General features: G+C 34.0%; 1 protein-coding gene across 4 annotated transcripts in view; it reads right to left on the reverse strand.

The window, feature by feature from the left end:
- The window catches only part of LRBA (LPS responsive beige-like anchor protein), a 397410-nt gene that overhangs the window by 89467 nt on the left and 295020 nt on the right, over positions 1-12923 (reverse strand). For all 4 annotated transcript variants that reach the window (XM_066996727.1, XM_066996728.1, XM_066996726.1 and 1 more), the window contains one exon: positions 8740-8892. In XM_066996727.1, the coding sequence (XP_066852828.1) occupies positions 8740-8892 (153 nt within the window). The remainder of the gene's footprint in view (positions 1-8739; positions 8893-12923) is intronic.

A 12923-nucleotide genomic window follows, 5' to 3' on the forward strand; every position in this document is an offset into this window, starting at 1 on the left:
CTCTTGCTTAGTTTCTCGTGTTTAGTCTCAGACTTTCCCTAACACAGATGCATTACTGATCATTATTTAGCATCACAATGATTTAGCAAGTAATTTAAAGGATTTTTAAAATGTTTTGTTTTGTGGGTTTGTTTTTTTTTTTCAATGTAAGAGAATTATGCCAGAATTACTTAACACCTTGAACGATGAAGACTGGCAAATTTTGACACCAGCTTCTTTAGATTTTTTTTTTTTTTTTTTTTTTTTCTATTATAGTAAAGGCAGATAGACTCCAAGGGAAAATCACACTCCAAGATTTCATTAATCCACCTTTTTTTTCAGAAAGACAGGCATCTATTAGACTTTCAAAAATGATTTCAATGTAAGCACATGCTTTTTTTTTTTTTTTTATTTTACTCTGCTTACAATCTTGAAGTCCAGAGTGTAGTTGTAGTTTCTATAAAGTAACTTGTAGGCAGAGTTTAAAAAGAGGGCAAAAACTGCAAAGATATAGTGAAGAGATTATTATGGAAAAAACATTTTACAAACTCTACTTTCCCTCTTATTTGCAATTTGAATTGGCTATAACTGAGATCAATGCTTTTGCTAACAAATGATGATGTCCTACCTAGATTACTATTTTCATTGAAAAGGTAAAAGTGTCTTTATATCACTACAGTTTTGCTTTTTACTATACATTAACTTTGTCCTACAGATACACCTTTTCAATGTTTTCCCATCATATACTATCCAAACCCCACCTTCCAATATTAGCATATTTTGATGTGTGTTAAATCAAAACTGAACGATTTCAGCATTCTTAAAACAAGTTCTATTCAAAAGCATGTCTGAAGTTCACTTTTCATTACCTCCCTCATGTTCTTGGAGACTATATTTGACTTTCTTTGAATAGTAATTTCCTTTACAAATTAAATCAATAAAAAAATCTTATTTGAAAATTAGTAAAAACAATATTCCAACAGAACTGGATTTAAATAGACATGAATTTCTGGCCATATTTCTTAGACAGCATGTCAATAAAGATGTTATTCTTATACACAGAGAGTCAATATAACGTACAATTGTACACACGGAAAAATTAGTCTACTTTTGATCATTCCCAGATTTTCAGAATATTTTCTGGTAGCCCATACATCATATTCCTTCAGAAATATTTCTTCTCTACTTTTCAAAAATACCTTATATTGAATGATCCTTCTATTCTTCCTTTAGAATACCCACAGATTAGTTTTTCACTTGCACTGGTTTCACATAAGTGCGGTTCTGTTGGCATTACTAATGCTAAGCTAGACTTATCTTCAGATGAGATCCGAATAAGGTACTTAATAAGTAATCAGGGTCTACTTACCCTACCTTTCTATGATAATAATCAGATCTGTACATGATATAATTAAATCAAAACTGCTTAAAATTATCCATTATTTCTTGATTCTAGCCTACACACAGGTATTTCTGTATGGAAGACATCAAAGGTCTTTTAAGTAATTCTAACAGTGCAAAAAATCCTGCAGTGACATATACAGATTACAGAATTGTTATACATGTAGCTGGGTCAGTAAGAAATGAGTGTAATAGGTATATTATCACAATTAAGTGAATACACCACTTAGGTCAGGTGTAAAACAAACAGGTGTAAGCCAGTTTTGTTATGGACAAATTTAAAGGAATCGCTGGACAATGACCAGAAATTCATGCTCCATTCATAGGAGCATTGCTAGAGGAAAGAAGGAATACTGATGTTTAAATTTACACTCCATCCTACATTTCTTTAAATGTTTAAGAGACTTTCTGCCAGTTAAGTACTTACATGGCGCAGCCCCTGTGCTTCCCAATACTATGGTAATGCCTAGTTTCTGTACACAAGAAAAAACTGTGTCAAATAATATCAAATTTGTAAATGTACTGAGTTCAATATGCCAGCAGGCTAGGCTAGATGTCTCACACCCTGGCTCCACTCAAGAGTAATATTTCTGACAACTTTCTGAATTAGATTGTTAAGTTTCTGAGATTTCTATGAATGTAAATCTTTATTTTGCCTGATACAAGGAATCTTATCTCCTGCACAAAACTTTTCTTCATAGACACAGCCTGAACGCAAGATAAAATAAACGTAGCACAGTGTTTTAACATACATTGTCAAGTTGCATTTAAATATATTTAATTTAAATGCATTACGCACACATATAAAATGTCTGTATGTGGCATAGAAATACAACTATTTGTCAAGAAGACCAAAGTTACAGATGACTTTCCAAACTACTTTTCCTATTATAAATCTACGAAATTTTTTTAAACAAATTAAAATGCTTCTAGAGTTGACAGATATCCTCCTTTCAGAGACTATTGTATTGTATAAATCTTACATTGCATATGGATGTAGATTCCACAGAAAAGCCACAAGAAATCACCAAACATCAGAAATACAAATGGGTGTAACACTTCAATAACGTATGCATTCAACGAAGTGAAGAGTTTCAAAAAACTAGTAGCAAAGCTCTTCTTTTTCACCATGATCCATCACCTCTCTTCTGAGCAAACAGACATCCAAAATGCCAACAATCACCTGGAAGAGCTCAAGTGATGAGTTCACAGAGCTACTCTTTTTCCTCTCTTCTGCTGTATGCTCAAATTCTGTAAACATTTCATACCAGCTCGTATTGCCAGAAGCACCCTCCTCACCCAGTGTAAACAGACCAACCTGCATTCTAGCGTTTTAAGATTACACCCAATCCTGCTTAAACCAGAATTTCAAAGTATGTTTTGCACAAATAGCAGCTCTGATGCTTCTAGTTAACCCAGTTTCCATTTTAGCCTTCTTCTTTTCTTTCTGACATATGTAACTAGTAATCTTTATCAACAATATGCTACCAGTCATCTAGCAATCTATTACTAGTAACCTGCACTCATGTGCCTTAATTCACACTGTTCATAACCACATGATTTTCTACAGCACTTGCTATAGAACTTACACCTTACACACCTGTAAATACACTGCTGTGGAAATAGGAAAAATACCATCAAGAGACTTTTCCAAGGGAACACAAAAATCCAGTATGTTCCAAGTTGCAGGCACTGTTTTTTCTCATCTTTATTGGACTAATAGCAATAGTTTTAATAGATTGCAAGTAGCATAATGGTTTTGAAACCAGCCTGGTTTTTTACATCATTTCACTTTCCATGGAAAGGAGAGAAGACTCTCTGAAAAACTGCAGTTCTGAGTATTTTTGGTGTGCTAGCTGGCAGGGAACGTTGCTTTTTCAGTGGTTTCTAGTATAAGGCGGAGCAGCCTCTGCTAAGAAATAATGCACCATATTTGACAGATAATGATCCTCTAATTCAGATCGTAGATCCTTCTTACCAGTTGGTGGTTCTTAATACTGATTCATTTTGCTCCTCTAAAATTTGAGTTTGGGTGAGTGGCTGGCCTATCCCTCCTCTCCATTTTGCTTATTATGTCAAGATAAATTTTGTTTATACTGCTTTTATGTTTTTAAGGCTTTCATTTATATCAGAAAGCGTCCTAGCTTCCAATCACTACATTTTCAATTATATGAAAATTGGATTTCAAAACTTTCAAACCAACATAGTAATCTTATCATGTTCCTTATTTGTCTTGCATTTTCCCCAATATTGAGTAAAATGGATAAACCGCTAATCATGGAAGGACTAACTCTGCAATAAAGCACTAAAAATATTTAAATTTAGATATATTGTGGAAAGCTGTCTTGACAGACCTCAACAACATTATTATCATTGAAGCAATCTAATTCCCAAAAAGCTGAAGCTCATCAAAGCTGTGTGAAATTTAGTTATTATCAACTGATTAATAGTTTTATATTAATTCTTACCTATTCAGACATCCAACCTTCAAAGACAGGACAAAATAGGCTACATTTCTGTTTAGAACAAATGTAATTGCCTTATTTGGATTTTTAGCTACTCCTGACTCCCTGTGGAAGTACGTGACTTTTCTTTGGGTTGTGTCTGGTCTTTGCAAATGCCTACTCTGTTGTTCATGATAAATTTTTATCAGCTTTAATGGGAAATCACGAACTGCAATAGGTGAATTTAAATTTCTAAAACAGAAAAATATTCTGAAGGAGGAAAGCTAACATAGCTAAGACTTTGAAGCTAGCAAAAGGCCCCAGAAAAATTAAGTTTGAAATAATATGCCTGAAAAAAATGTATCAACTACTGCTATAATTTTTGCTAAAGATCTCTTTTTTCAAAACAACATCTGAACAGCAACCTCTTTATATTCTTCCTGCCCAGTTTACACTTGTTTTCCCTATATGCCTCTCAGAAACATGGACGAACAACAAAATTTATTTATTTATTTATTCATTCATTTAAGATATCAGATAAAAGTAGCATTCCCCTGTTTGCTCAAATACTAATGGCCTCCAGATAGCATAACTCACTTTGAAATACTGAAGACAGGATGCAATAGTGCATCACATTATGATATTTCTGATTTTGTGGGGGGTAGGAAGGTAAGGTCACTTAACGTCACTTTCAATTTAAAAAGAATTGTTAAACTAATACTGTAAGTCTTATCACAAATACATATATAATGATGCAATTATACAATAATACAATTTTTGTCAACTGTATCTGGGAAAAATGAAAAATATTTTCAGTTATCTTCGCAGTTACTCTATGGCATTAAAAATAATACGGAGTATTAGAGGTATATACTAATGTTTCAGACTGTTTCAGTAAAAACCTGGTCACATATCCATCAAACTGTAGACTTATTCAGAGAAAAATATCTTCCCCTCAACTCTCATGAATTTGTGCTATTATAATTTTTATTGTGCTATCATAAACTAATAGAAAGTACCAAAAATATGCACATGCAATACATGCATTTTACATTTCTTTGTATTGCTCAGAATGACATCCTGATGCTATCATTGAGCTCATCATGACATTCCATCAATCAAAATCCACTTTTAATTACACACCATTCTGCTTTTTCTCCCAAAGCAAGCACAGAAGACACGCAACAATCTATTTCAACTAAAATACACACTTTATAGAATTAAAAATAGGTTGGGAATCAGTTTTAAATCAGCTATCAGCCTGTCAATTAATGTTCTGAACCCCTGCTATTGACCCAGTACTGTACAAGCTGTTATTACGCACTGTCCTACATATCATCTGTTCCCCGTGCTGGTCTGTTCCAGAAAGACAGACAGCTGCAACAGTATATCCCTGTTCAACCTGAGGACCATCTGACTTTAATTGTAGCACACAGCTTGATGTGGGTCTGGTTATGAGACGCCAAAGTATCACACTGTAATAATCTGGAAAAGCAGAAACCTGCCAACACAAGGCTGCAAACAGGGGCTTGGGCTGTCTGGCTGGCTGACGGGCTGCAGGAAATATGATTAATGAGCAAGGTATAATGATATCAGGAACCCGATTAGCACCACAAAAAGGTCACAGATCAAAGTAGTATGCATTTCATGAGCTCAAATCATTGTATAAGATCTGTGGACTTAAAGAGGTAAACTGAAATGCAAAGGGAAAAAATATGTGTGTGTGATAGTATTTTAAGTGCTCATTTTGTAAGCTATAATCACTATTTTGTCTGAAACAGGACGCTATAAGGAAATATTAACTGAATGAATCAGCCCATGACACATTGTAGCAAGCTTTTTTGATAGTATTTCTGAGAAACTGAGCTTCAAGCATTCCTCCTAAACACTCCTACTCTACTCAAAAATAAAATTTGATGCTGAGGTTATCAAATCCATTAAGTATTAACAAGAAAAAGCAATTTAATATTTACATGTGATTTTCTCAGTTTTATTCCACTGCAGAAACAGCAGATTGCAGAGGGCATCATCCATAACAGCACTAACATGGCCATCACCACCAGAATAAGGTTGTCACATAAAAGTTGTTAACACAATTCACTGGCACTGAGGTTTAAATTTAATGCTACCAGACTGACCAAAACTTGATATCTGAAATACAGGAGCAGTATCAGTGACATAAAGTGTCACCAAAAGGGATGCTGTTTGATACACTTCAACATACTGTCATTTGACAAATTATTATAGAATTATAGAATGGTTTGGGTTGGAAGAGAGCTTAAAGCCCACCCAGTTCCAACCCCCTGCCAAGGGCAGGGACACCTCCCACCAGACCAGGTTGCCCAAAGCCCCATCCAGCCTGGCCTTGAACACCTCCAGGGATGGGGCATCCACAGCTTCTCCGGGCACCTGTTCCAGTGCCTCACCACCCTCTGAGTGAAGAGTTTCTTCCTTATATATAATCAAAATCTACCCTTTTTTAGTTTAAAGGCATTAGTCCTCGTAATTATCTCTCAATTTCAAAATTAACTCAAGTTGTAAAAAAAAAGTTCTACTTTGTCCAATTATGCAATGCTTGAAAATAACATTTTCTTGCAAAAATTGTTTCTGAAAACCTTAATTTATGGTAACTTCTGTATGTTCTTCAAGTACTCGACAAGTGCTGCAAGTTCTACTTTCACAGCAGAAGTTATGACCTTAAGCAGATTACTAGCAAAGTCTTTTTGATTAAAATAGTTTCAAAAGTCACATCACTAATGAACAATTACTTGAAAAATAACCTAAATGAGAAGGAACTATTAATTATATTTAGATAATAAATAGGATCTTCCAATTTCATAAGTAATGTTGAGGAAAATTACGAAATGGTAATTTAAAGTAGTTTTAATCTTCATCATTCAAATATACAGTGGTTAATGTACTACTCTTTTCAAATCCCCAAATTACTTTTTCTTTAAATGAAAGAGTGGATATATAACAGCACTTCCCTCATAATATTTTCTGAACTGCTTCTTTCAGAATTTGACAAAATAAAGATGTGCTTATTGTAGATTGTCCGTAAAAAGAAAAAAAATATACACTCGGATCATGGAATTAGTTTAGTATTCTCTAAGAGAAGATTTTAAAGGGATTTTACAATTTGTGTCCAAGAGTTTAACAGTGGTAATTGAAACTCAGCTGATTCCTGCTGAAGAAGCACTTAATCCAGAGAATACAGCCCACATGAGAGATACCAGAGAGCTGCAAGAAAGGCTGACACTAGTAGCAAACATTTTGGAAAATGATGGAAGAATGAGGGAAAGGTAGGTCAGAAAGTACAGATAGGTATGGGCGAGAAAAACCTGGCACCATGGTTAAAAATGAAGAAAAGAAAATTAAGAGCTAAAATCTTACAAGAGGAGGAAGCAGAAGCTGGAGAATAGCTTGCATTCATAGTAGCAAAAGTTAGAACTGTAATTAACCGGATAACAACTATATTTTATGCAAAAGCTAAAAAAACACAGTAGTGAGAGATCAAGGTCCAAGGCTGCCTTTGACGAGTCTGATTAAAAACAAAGGTTTTCATTTCTCAGATTATCCTGAATCATGAACACATGCCAAACTCAATCAATCAGCACAACTGTAAAATCAAATGTTGTGTTTGAATATAGTTTGCCAAGTAGTCCTGCTAAATGTTAGCGCATTTTATACCCCATTTAAATACATCTTGAACATACTTCTACATGAAGCCAAACGCTGAATTCACCTAACACAATTTGTGATCATTATGGTGCACCGTACAACTGCTGCAAGATCATCACAATCAGTAGTCCGCAAAAACATAGGCCAAACAACATCTCTGAAGATAGTTATCATGTCACCAGTAAAAGTGCACTTTGAAGCATACTGATAATTTATAAATCACAGCTTTGTTCAGAACTGACTGCTCTGCATTTTTATTAATATAAGCTCCAATGTTCTGCCAACAATATGACTTTTTCAGCTCCCATATTCTAGCTTAAGGATATCAGGGAATTATCACGTCTAAGTCTGGTTTCTGTGAAGTTTCTGGGAGTTTTCATGCCTTAATTCAGTATTTCCCAGTTAGCTGTAAAGAAGTAGCTGACTACTACATGAAAACTGCAGCTTCATTTTTCAAGATTCATTTAAAAAAGGCTCTCCAATTTATTTATTTCTAGAGTGCCACTGATGCAGAATCTTTCTATTTTGTGAAGAGCCTAATGTAATAGCTTTGTGAATGTGCTGAGATGCCAACAACGACACTGTAATATCTATTCTGTAAATCATTACACTGCTCAGAGGACACAGTGAAGACAGGAAATGCTAACACCAGGATTTTCCAAAACAGGGAAGAGAACAGTAACACAGGTTTGGGGAATGAAGCAGATAAAGGAGAATTCAGTTTGATTTCCTTGTAAAAACTGTTCTGAAAAATGTAACTTTGATGGAAGAAAGGGAAGAGGTGGCAGAGATTTAAAATGCAGCCTTCTCTCCTGAGGCATTTACTGGACTTTGGAGTTAAGTGGATACTTAAATAAAAACAATAATAATAAAAAACAACACTGAAATTACATTTAAATAACTGGAGTGAAAAATGTCTATGATTAACAAGCTTTATCTTTTGTAAAGTGATGATTTTATTAGCACTTCAGAACTACAAGAGCTGAAATAAAAATAACAAGATCTCATGCATGTTTAGACCACATACAAACTTTTTTGAGCAATTCTAAAGAACAAGCAATACTATATGCCTTTTTCCTTCTTAAAATTTATAAATCTACCATTCCTTCAGATTATTTCAGCCATAGCCCTGTGTAAATTATAAATAGCTGTATTTTACAAAGATCCAAACTACTTCAGAAAAAGCTTCCAAGACAAATGTTTCTTGACAGACAATAGAAGAGAGACATCTTACCAGTCTGTTTATGCGAACAAATTCTTCTGGGGTTTTGGCCCATGGTGGAAGTTCAACATCAGACACAACTGTTCCATCATCCATCACTCCTAGATTGTAATTGTTGCTGTTGACGAATATCTCTGGGAGGTAATAGAATTCAGGAATCAATTCCTGTATATAAATGAAAAACAATGCCATGCTATAAATTCTGTCATAGAACATACTTTGTCATGTTAAAAAATAATTATTAGAATGGCATTAGGCAGAGACAGAATATACAAAATCCTCCCATAGACCTCCTTCCCCTCCACACACACACAGAAGGGAGAAATCCATTCTTTCATACTTTCTAAAATATAAACCTTTGTGTATGATAAATCCTTATCGTGTTTATAACATGACAAAAAAAAAAAAAAAAACCTAAGACACAACATGTTATAAAACCAAAAAGTCAGAACATTGCTTTTTGGTAGCATATTGTCAAGAGAGAAATTTATAAAACTAAAGTAATGAACATCACATGATACAAACAATCCTTAGTGAAAAATAATAGGCAACTGAAGATGTTAAGAAGTTGGGGAAACATTTACATTTTAACACAATCCAAACTTTAAAGTGCTAATGCACAAACAGCAGTCTAAAGTTTGGGTGAAAGTAGCTATTACGGTTTATTCAATGCCTAGAAATAAATTTTCTGTCAAGTCTAAATTATCTGGAGTTACACCATATGTTGAGGGAAAAAAAACAAAACAGTCAAAGCTGAACTGAGACAATACCTTTCTTCCATTAAAAGGCAGTTATCGCTATTATGTGTCCAGTCTATAATTACAGGGAAGAATCACGCATAATTCCATATACACAAAAACAAAACAAACAAAAAAGTTCAAAAGAATAAGGATTTTCTCCTGAATAAGTGGAACATTTCTCTGTTTTGCAGTCAGATATGCAACTTCAAAAATTGCTGTTCATTTTGTAAAATATATACAAGGATATACATAAACATACCTAAATTAATGGCTTTAGAACCTTATTTACAGACTTTTATAAATGTCTACAAAATCCTGGTGTAACAATAATAGAGAAAGCCTATTACGACATAGTATATATATTTCTGCCCTTATTAAATTTTAAAGGCAAATTTTGAGGGGAACTTGATGTTGAGACATAAATACACCCAACAAACTTGGCAATTTGATGGATTTAGAAAAACTGAGCCGCTAAATTAGGGAATTTACTTCTACTGTGAAGAAAGGATCAATACATGTAATTGCTTCAGGAAGTGTATTTCATAGCAAACAACTGGTGTAAAATTGGTCTGCCATATAGCAAGTACAAACTGCATGCCACTTAAGAAGTAGAAAAAAGTCATACTACCCCACTGGCTTTGTCTACAGTGGGTATAGTATGTAGCTCCCTCACAAGCTCAGTAGATCAGAAACCCAGTCTTGACATGGGTCAATGGATCAGTAGTCTCCCAGATAGACCCTCAGGGCCAGCGATGGCATGAGCAACTTTCCAAATGGCTGAGTGCAAAAGGGAGGTCATCAGATTGTGGACAAGGTCAATCCAAAGTAGCCAGGGCAAAGACAGGAAAGATCACGCAAGAATTAAGCTATTATCACCTCCATCCTTGTGTGAAACACTGCTTGGCTTTGAATTGTACATCTTTTTGTTTACAGTCACCTTAATTAACTAGGCAGGGTAAAACATGCTTCTGTACCAAACGCTTGACAAGTACTTGATAAAAAGAGATTTGAAACTATTTAATCGGATAAATGAAAGAACAAAAATGTGTCATGGATAAATCCTTGTAAGAAAGAAAGTTCTCTAACATTGAAGTTTCTGTAGTTTTTATCATCGCAGACAGAAACTAACAAAGAAAAAGCAGAGACGCTGGATGATTAATTCGATACCAGCTTGCACCACAAATATGAAACCATACCATGATTCTGAATACTTAAAACATAAGCTCATTACATATGTTATTGATGTTTTTATATTTTTAATATATATATATATATGTACAGCTATTCACTAGTTTCTTTCAAGATCAGAAAACATTTGGCTTTCTAGAACACACGTTGTTTTCATTAGATTACACAGAAACAATATGCAGCCTGGAAACTTAAAAATCATCAGTACCTTCTGTTAGTTTGACTATTAGAAACTTTCCATAAAGCATTGTTCATTACTATAGAAATGAGTTTTTGCACAGCTTTTCACTTTTCATAATGACACATTTTAACAAAAGGACTTCCTCTGTTATCTGATTTTGTTATCTTGACCACATGCTTGGGAAAAGAGAGTGTGAACAGATGTACTGTGCCAGTCTAACTCAGTAGTATTTAATTCCAATTTTCAATGTCTGTACATGGATGTAAAGGACTACATCAGTTAAAGGCCAATAGTTTTTTTTCCCAACCTGTAATAAACCTGATAATAAAATATTTACATTTTTACCAACTTTACAAATACTCTTCATGTCTTTGCCAATCACAGTCCTTCTGTTTGTGGGGTCTTTTCCTATATTGAAAAATAAACCAAACCCTCAAACTCCTAAATACGAGTAATAATGAAACTAACTTTTTTCTTGAAACATTCACCTTGCATACATAGATTGACACTAAAACGAAAGTTGCTGACTCACTTGTGTAACTCCATTAATAATGGAACTTTTCGGACACCTGAGAGAATTTAAAAGATTAATGAATATACTTTTTTGCCCTTGGGGGGGGGGGGGGGGGGGGGGGGGGAGGAGGGGGGGGGAAAGGGTGTAGAGTGGTAGGTATTTACTTGTGGTTTCACACAAGCACGATGTGAAAATGTAAGACTAGTCATGAGAGGCCAGACTGAAGGACCACTGAGTATGGTAATAGTCACCTGGAATAGTGACAAGGACTGGAAGACTAACACAGGGCAAATACAATCTTTCCATGCATAGATTCTGTCAGCTTCTTACTATTAAACTAGTTATGAACTAATCCATGCTTCTGATTTTTAAAATCTTTAAATATGGTTTCCACATTGCAGTTCCATCTGCAAAGCAACTTGGCTATTTTAGAACCGCTTCCTAATAGTTCCAATGGATGATTGAGAAAACCAGTAAATATTAATTCCTTACTCAGTCTTCTGAATGTCCTTCTGGATATTATAGATCTACATCACATTCTTCCTCATTGGTCTCTTTTTGCAAGATAAAGTCAATTTAGATTCATTCCCTCTGGTGGTCTTCCTTTTTGCCCAACCATTTTGGTTTTCATATTTTTTCTAATTCTACTGTAATCCCTTCCAACATTTTATGTACTCAGCACATGTATAGAAACTGCAGAATTGTCCCACATCTTTTGTTCGTATGATTTCATACAAAAATTAAAACAACTGTATTATTTGTTGAAGTCCTTGCTTTCACGCAAACATGTTGAAAATTAGTTTCAGAAATTCGTCTGTTAGAATTTACCAGTTCTATGGGGTAGAGAAAGTGATCTTTATGATGAGCAATACTTTACTCCTTCTGCCATGCTTTTGATTTCATTAAAATTGATGAAAGAGCTTATGGTGAATATCTACATGAATTCATCACACAGCATTTACAGTGGTTTGGTTTTGTGTTCTAAAAAAACCTTTAAAGATCAAATCTGCTATATCAGAATTTGTATTAAATCAGTTATAAAATTCTGCATGTAATTAAAATACTTTAAAAAAAAAAATTCCTCTACCGCATAGAAAACACAATTTCTAAGGAAACTTCACTAAAAAGATATTTTTTACAAACAAGTAATGTCAACAGATTGTCAGTTTAACACTGGTAATTTATTTTCATGTTTGCCACCAAGCATACTAAATCTATATAAGATACTTTGTCTCTTAAATGTAATGAAATATTATTTTATTCTTTTATTTTTGTTTAGAAAATAATAGACTGATGTGCTTAGAAGCAGAGTTATATGATCTGCAAAGGTGTCTAGTATCAGCAAGATAGATTCCCTAACCATATTAAAACATTTATAAAATACCAGATTTTCAAACTAAATTATTTGACAATCATATTAAGCAATATTAAGCCTATATATAACCTGTCAAACAGAATAATAAATATGCGTATTAGAAGTCTAGGTTCTTATTCATACTGCCACACACTATTTCCTCTGTAAGAGTACTTAAATAGCATTCAAAAATGCACACCAACATATTATATTATATTC

Source organism: Anser cygnoides, chromosome 4, assembly GCF_040182565.1.
Source record: "Anser cygnoides isolate HZ-2024a breed goose chromosome 4, Taihu_goose_T2T_genome, whole genome shotgun sequence".
Classification (NCBI taxonomy): Eukaryota; Metazoa; Chordata; class Aves; order Anseriformes; family Anatidae; genus Anser; species Anser cygnoides.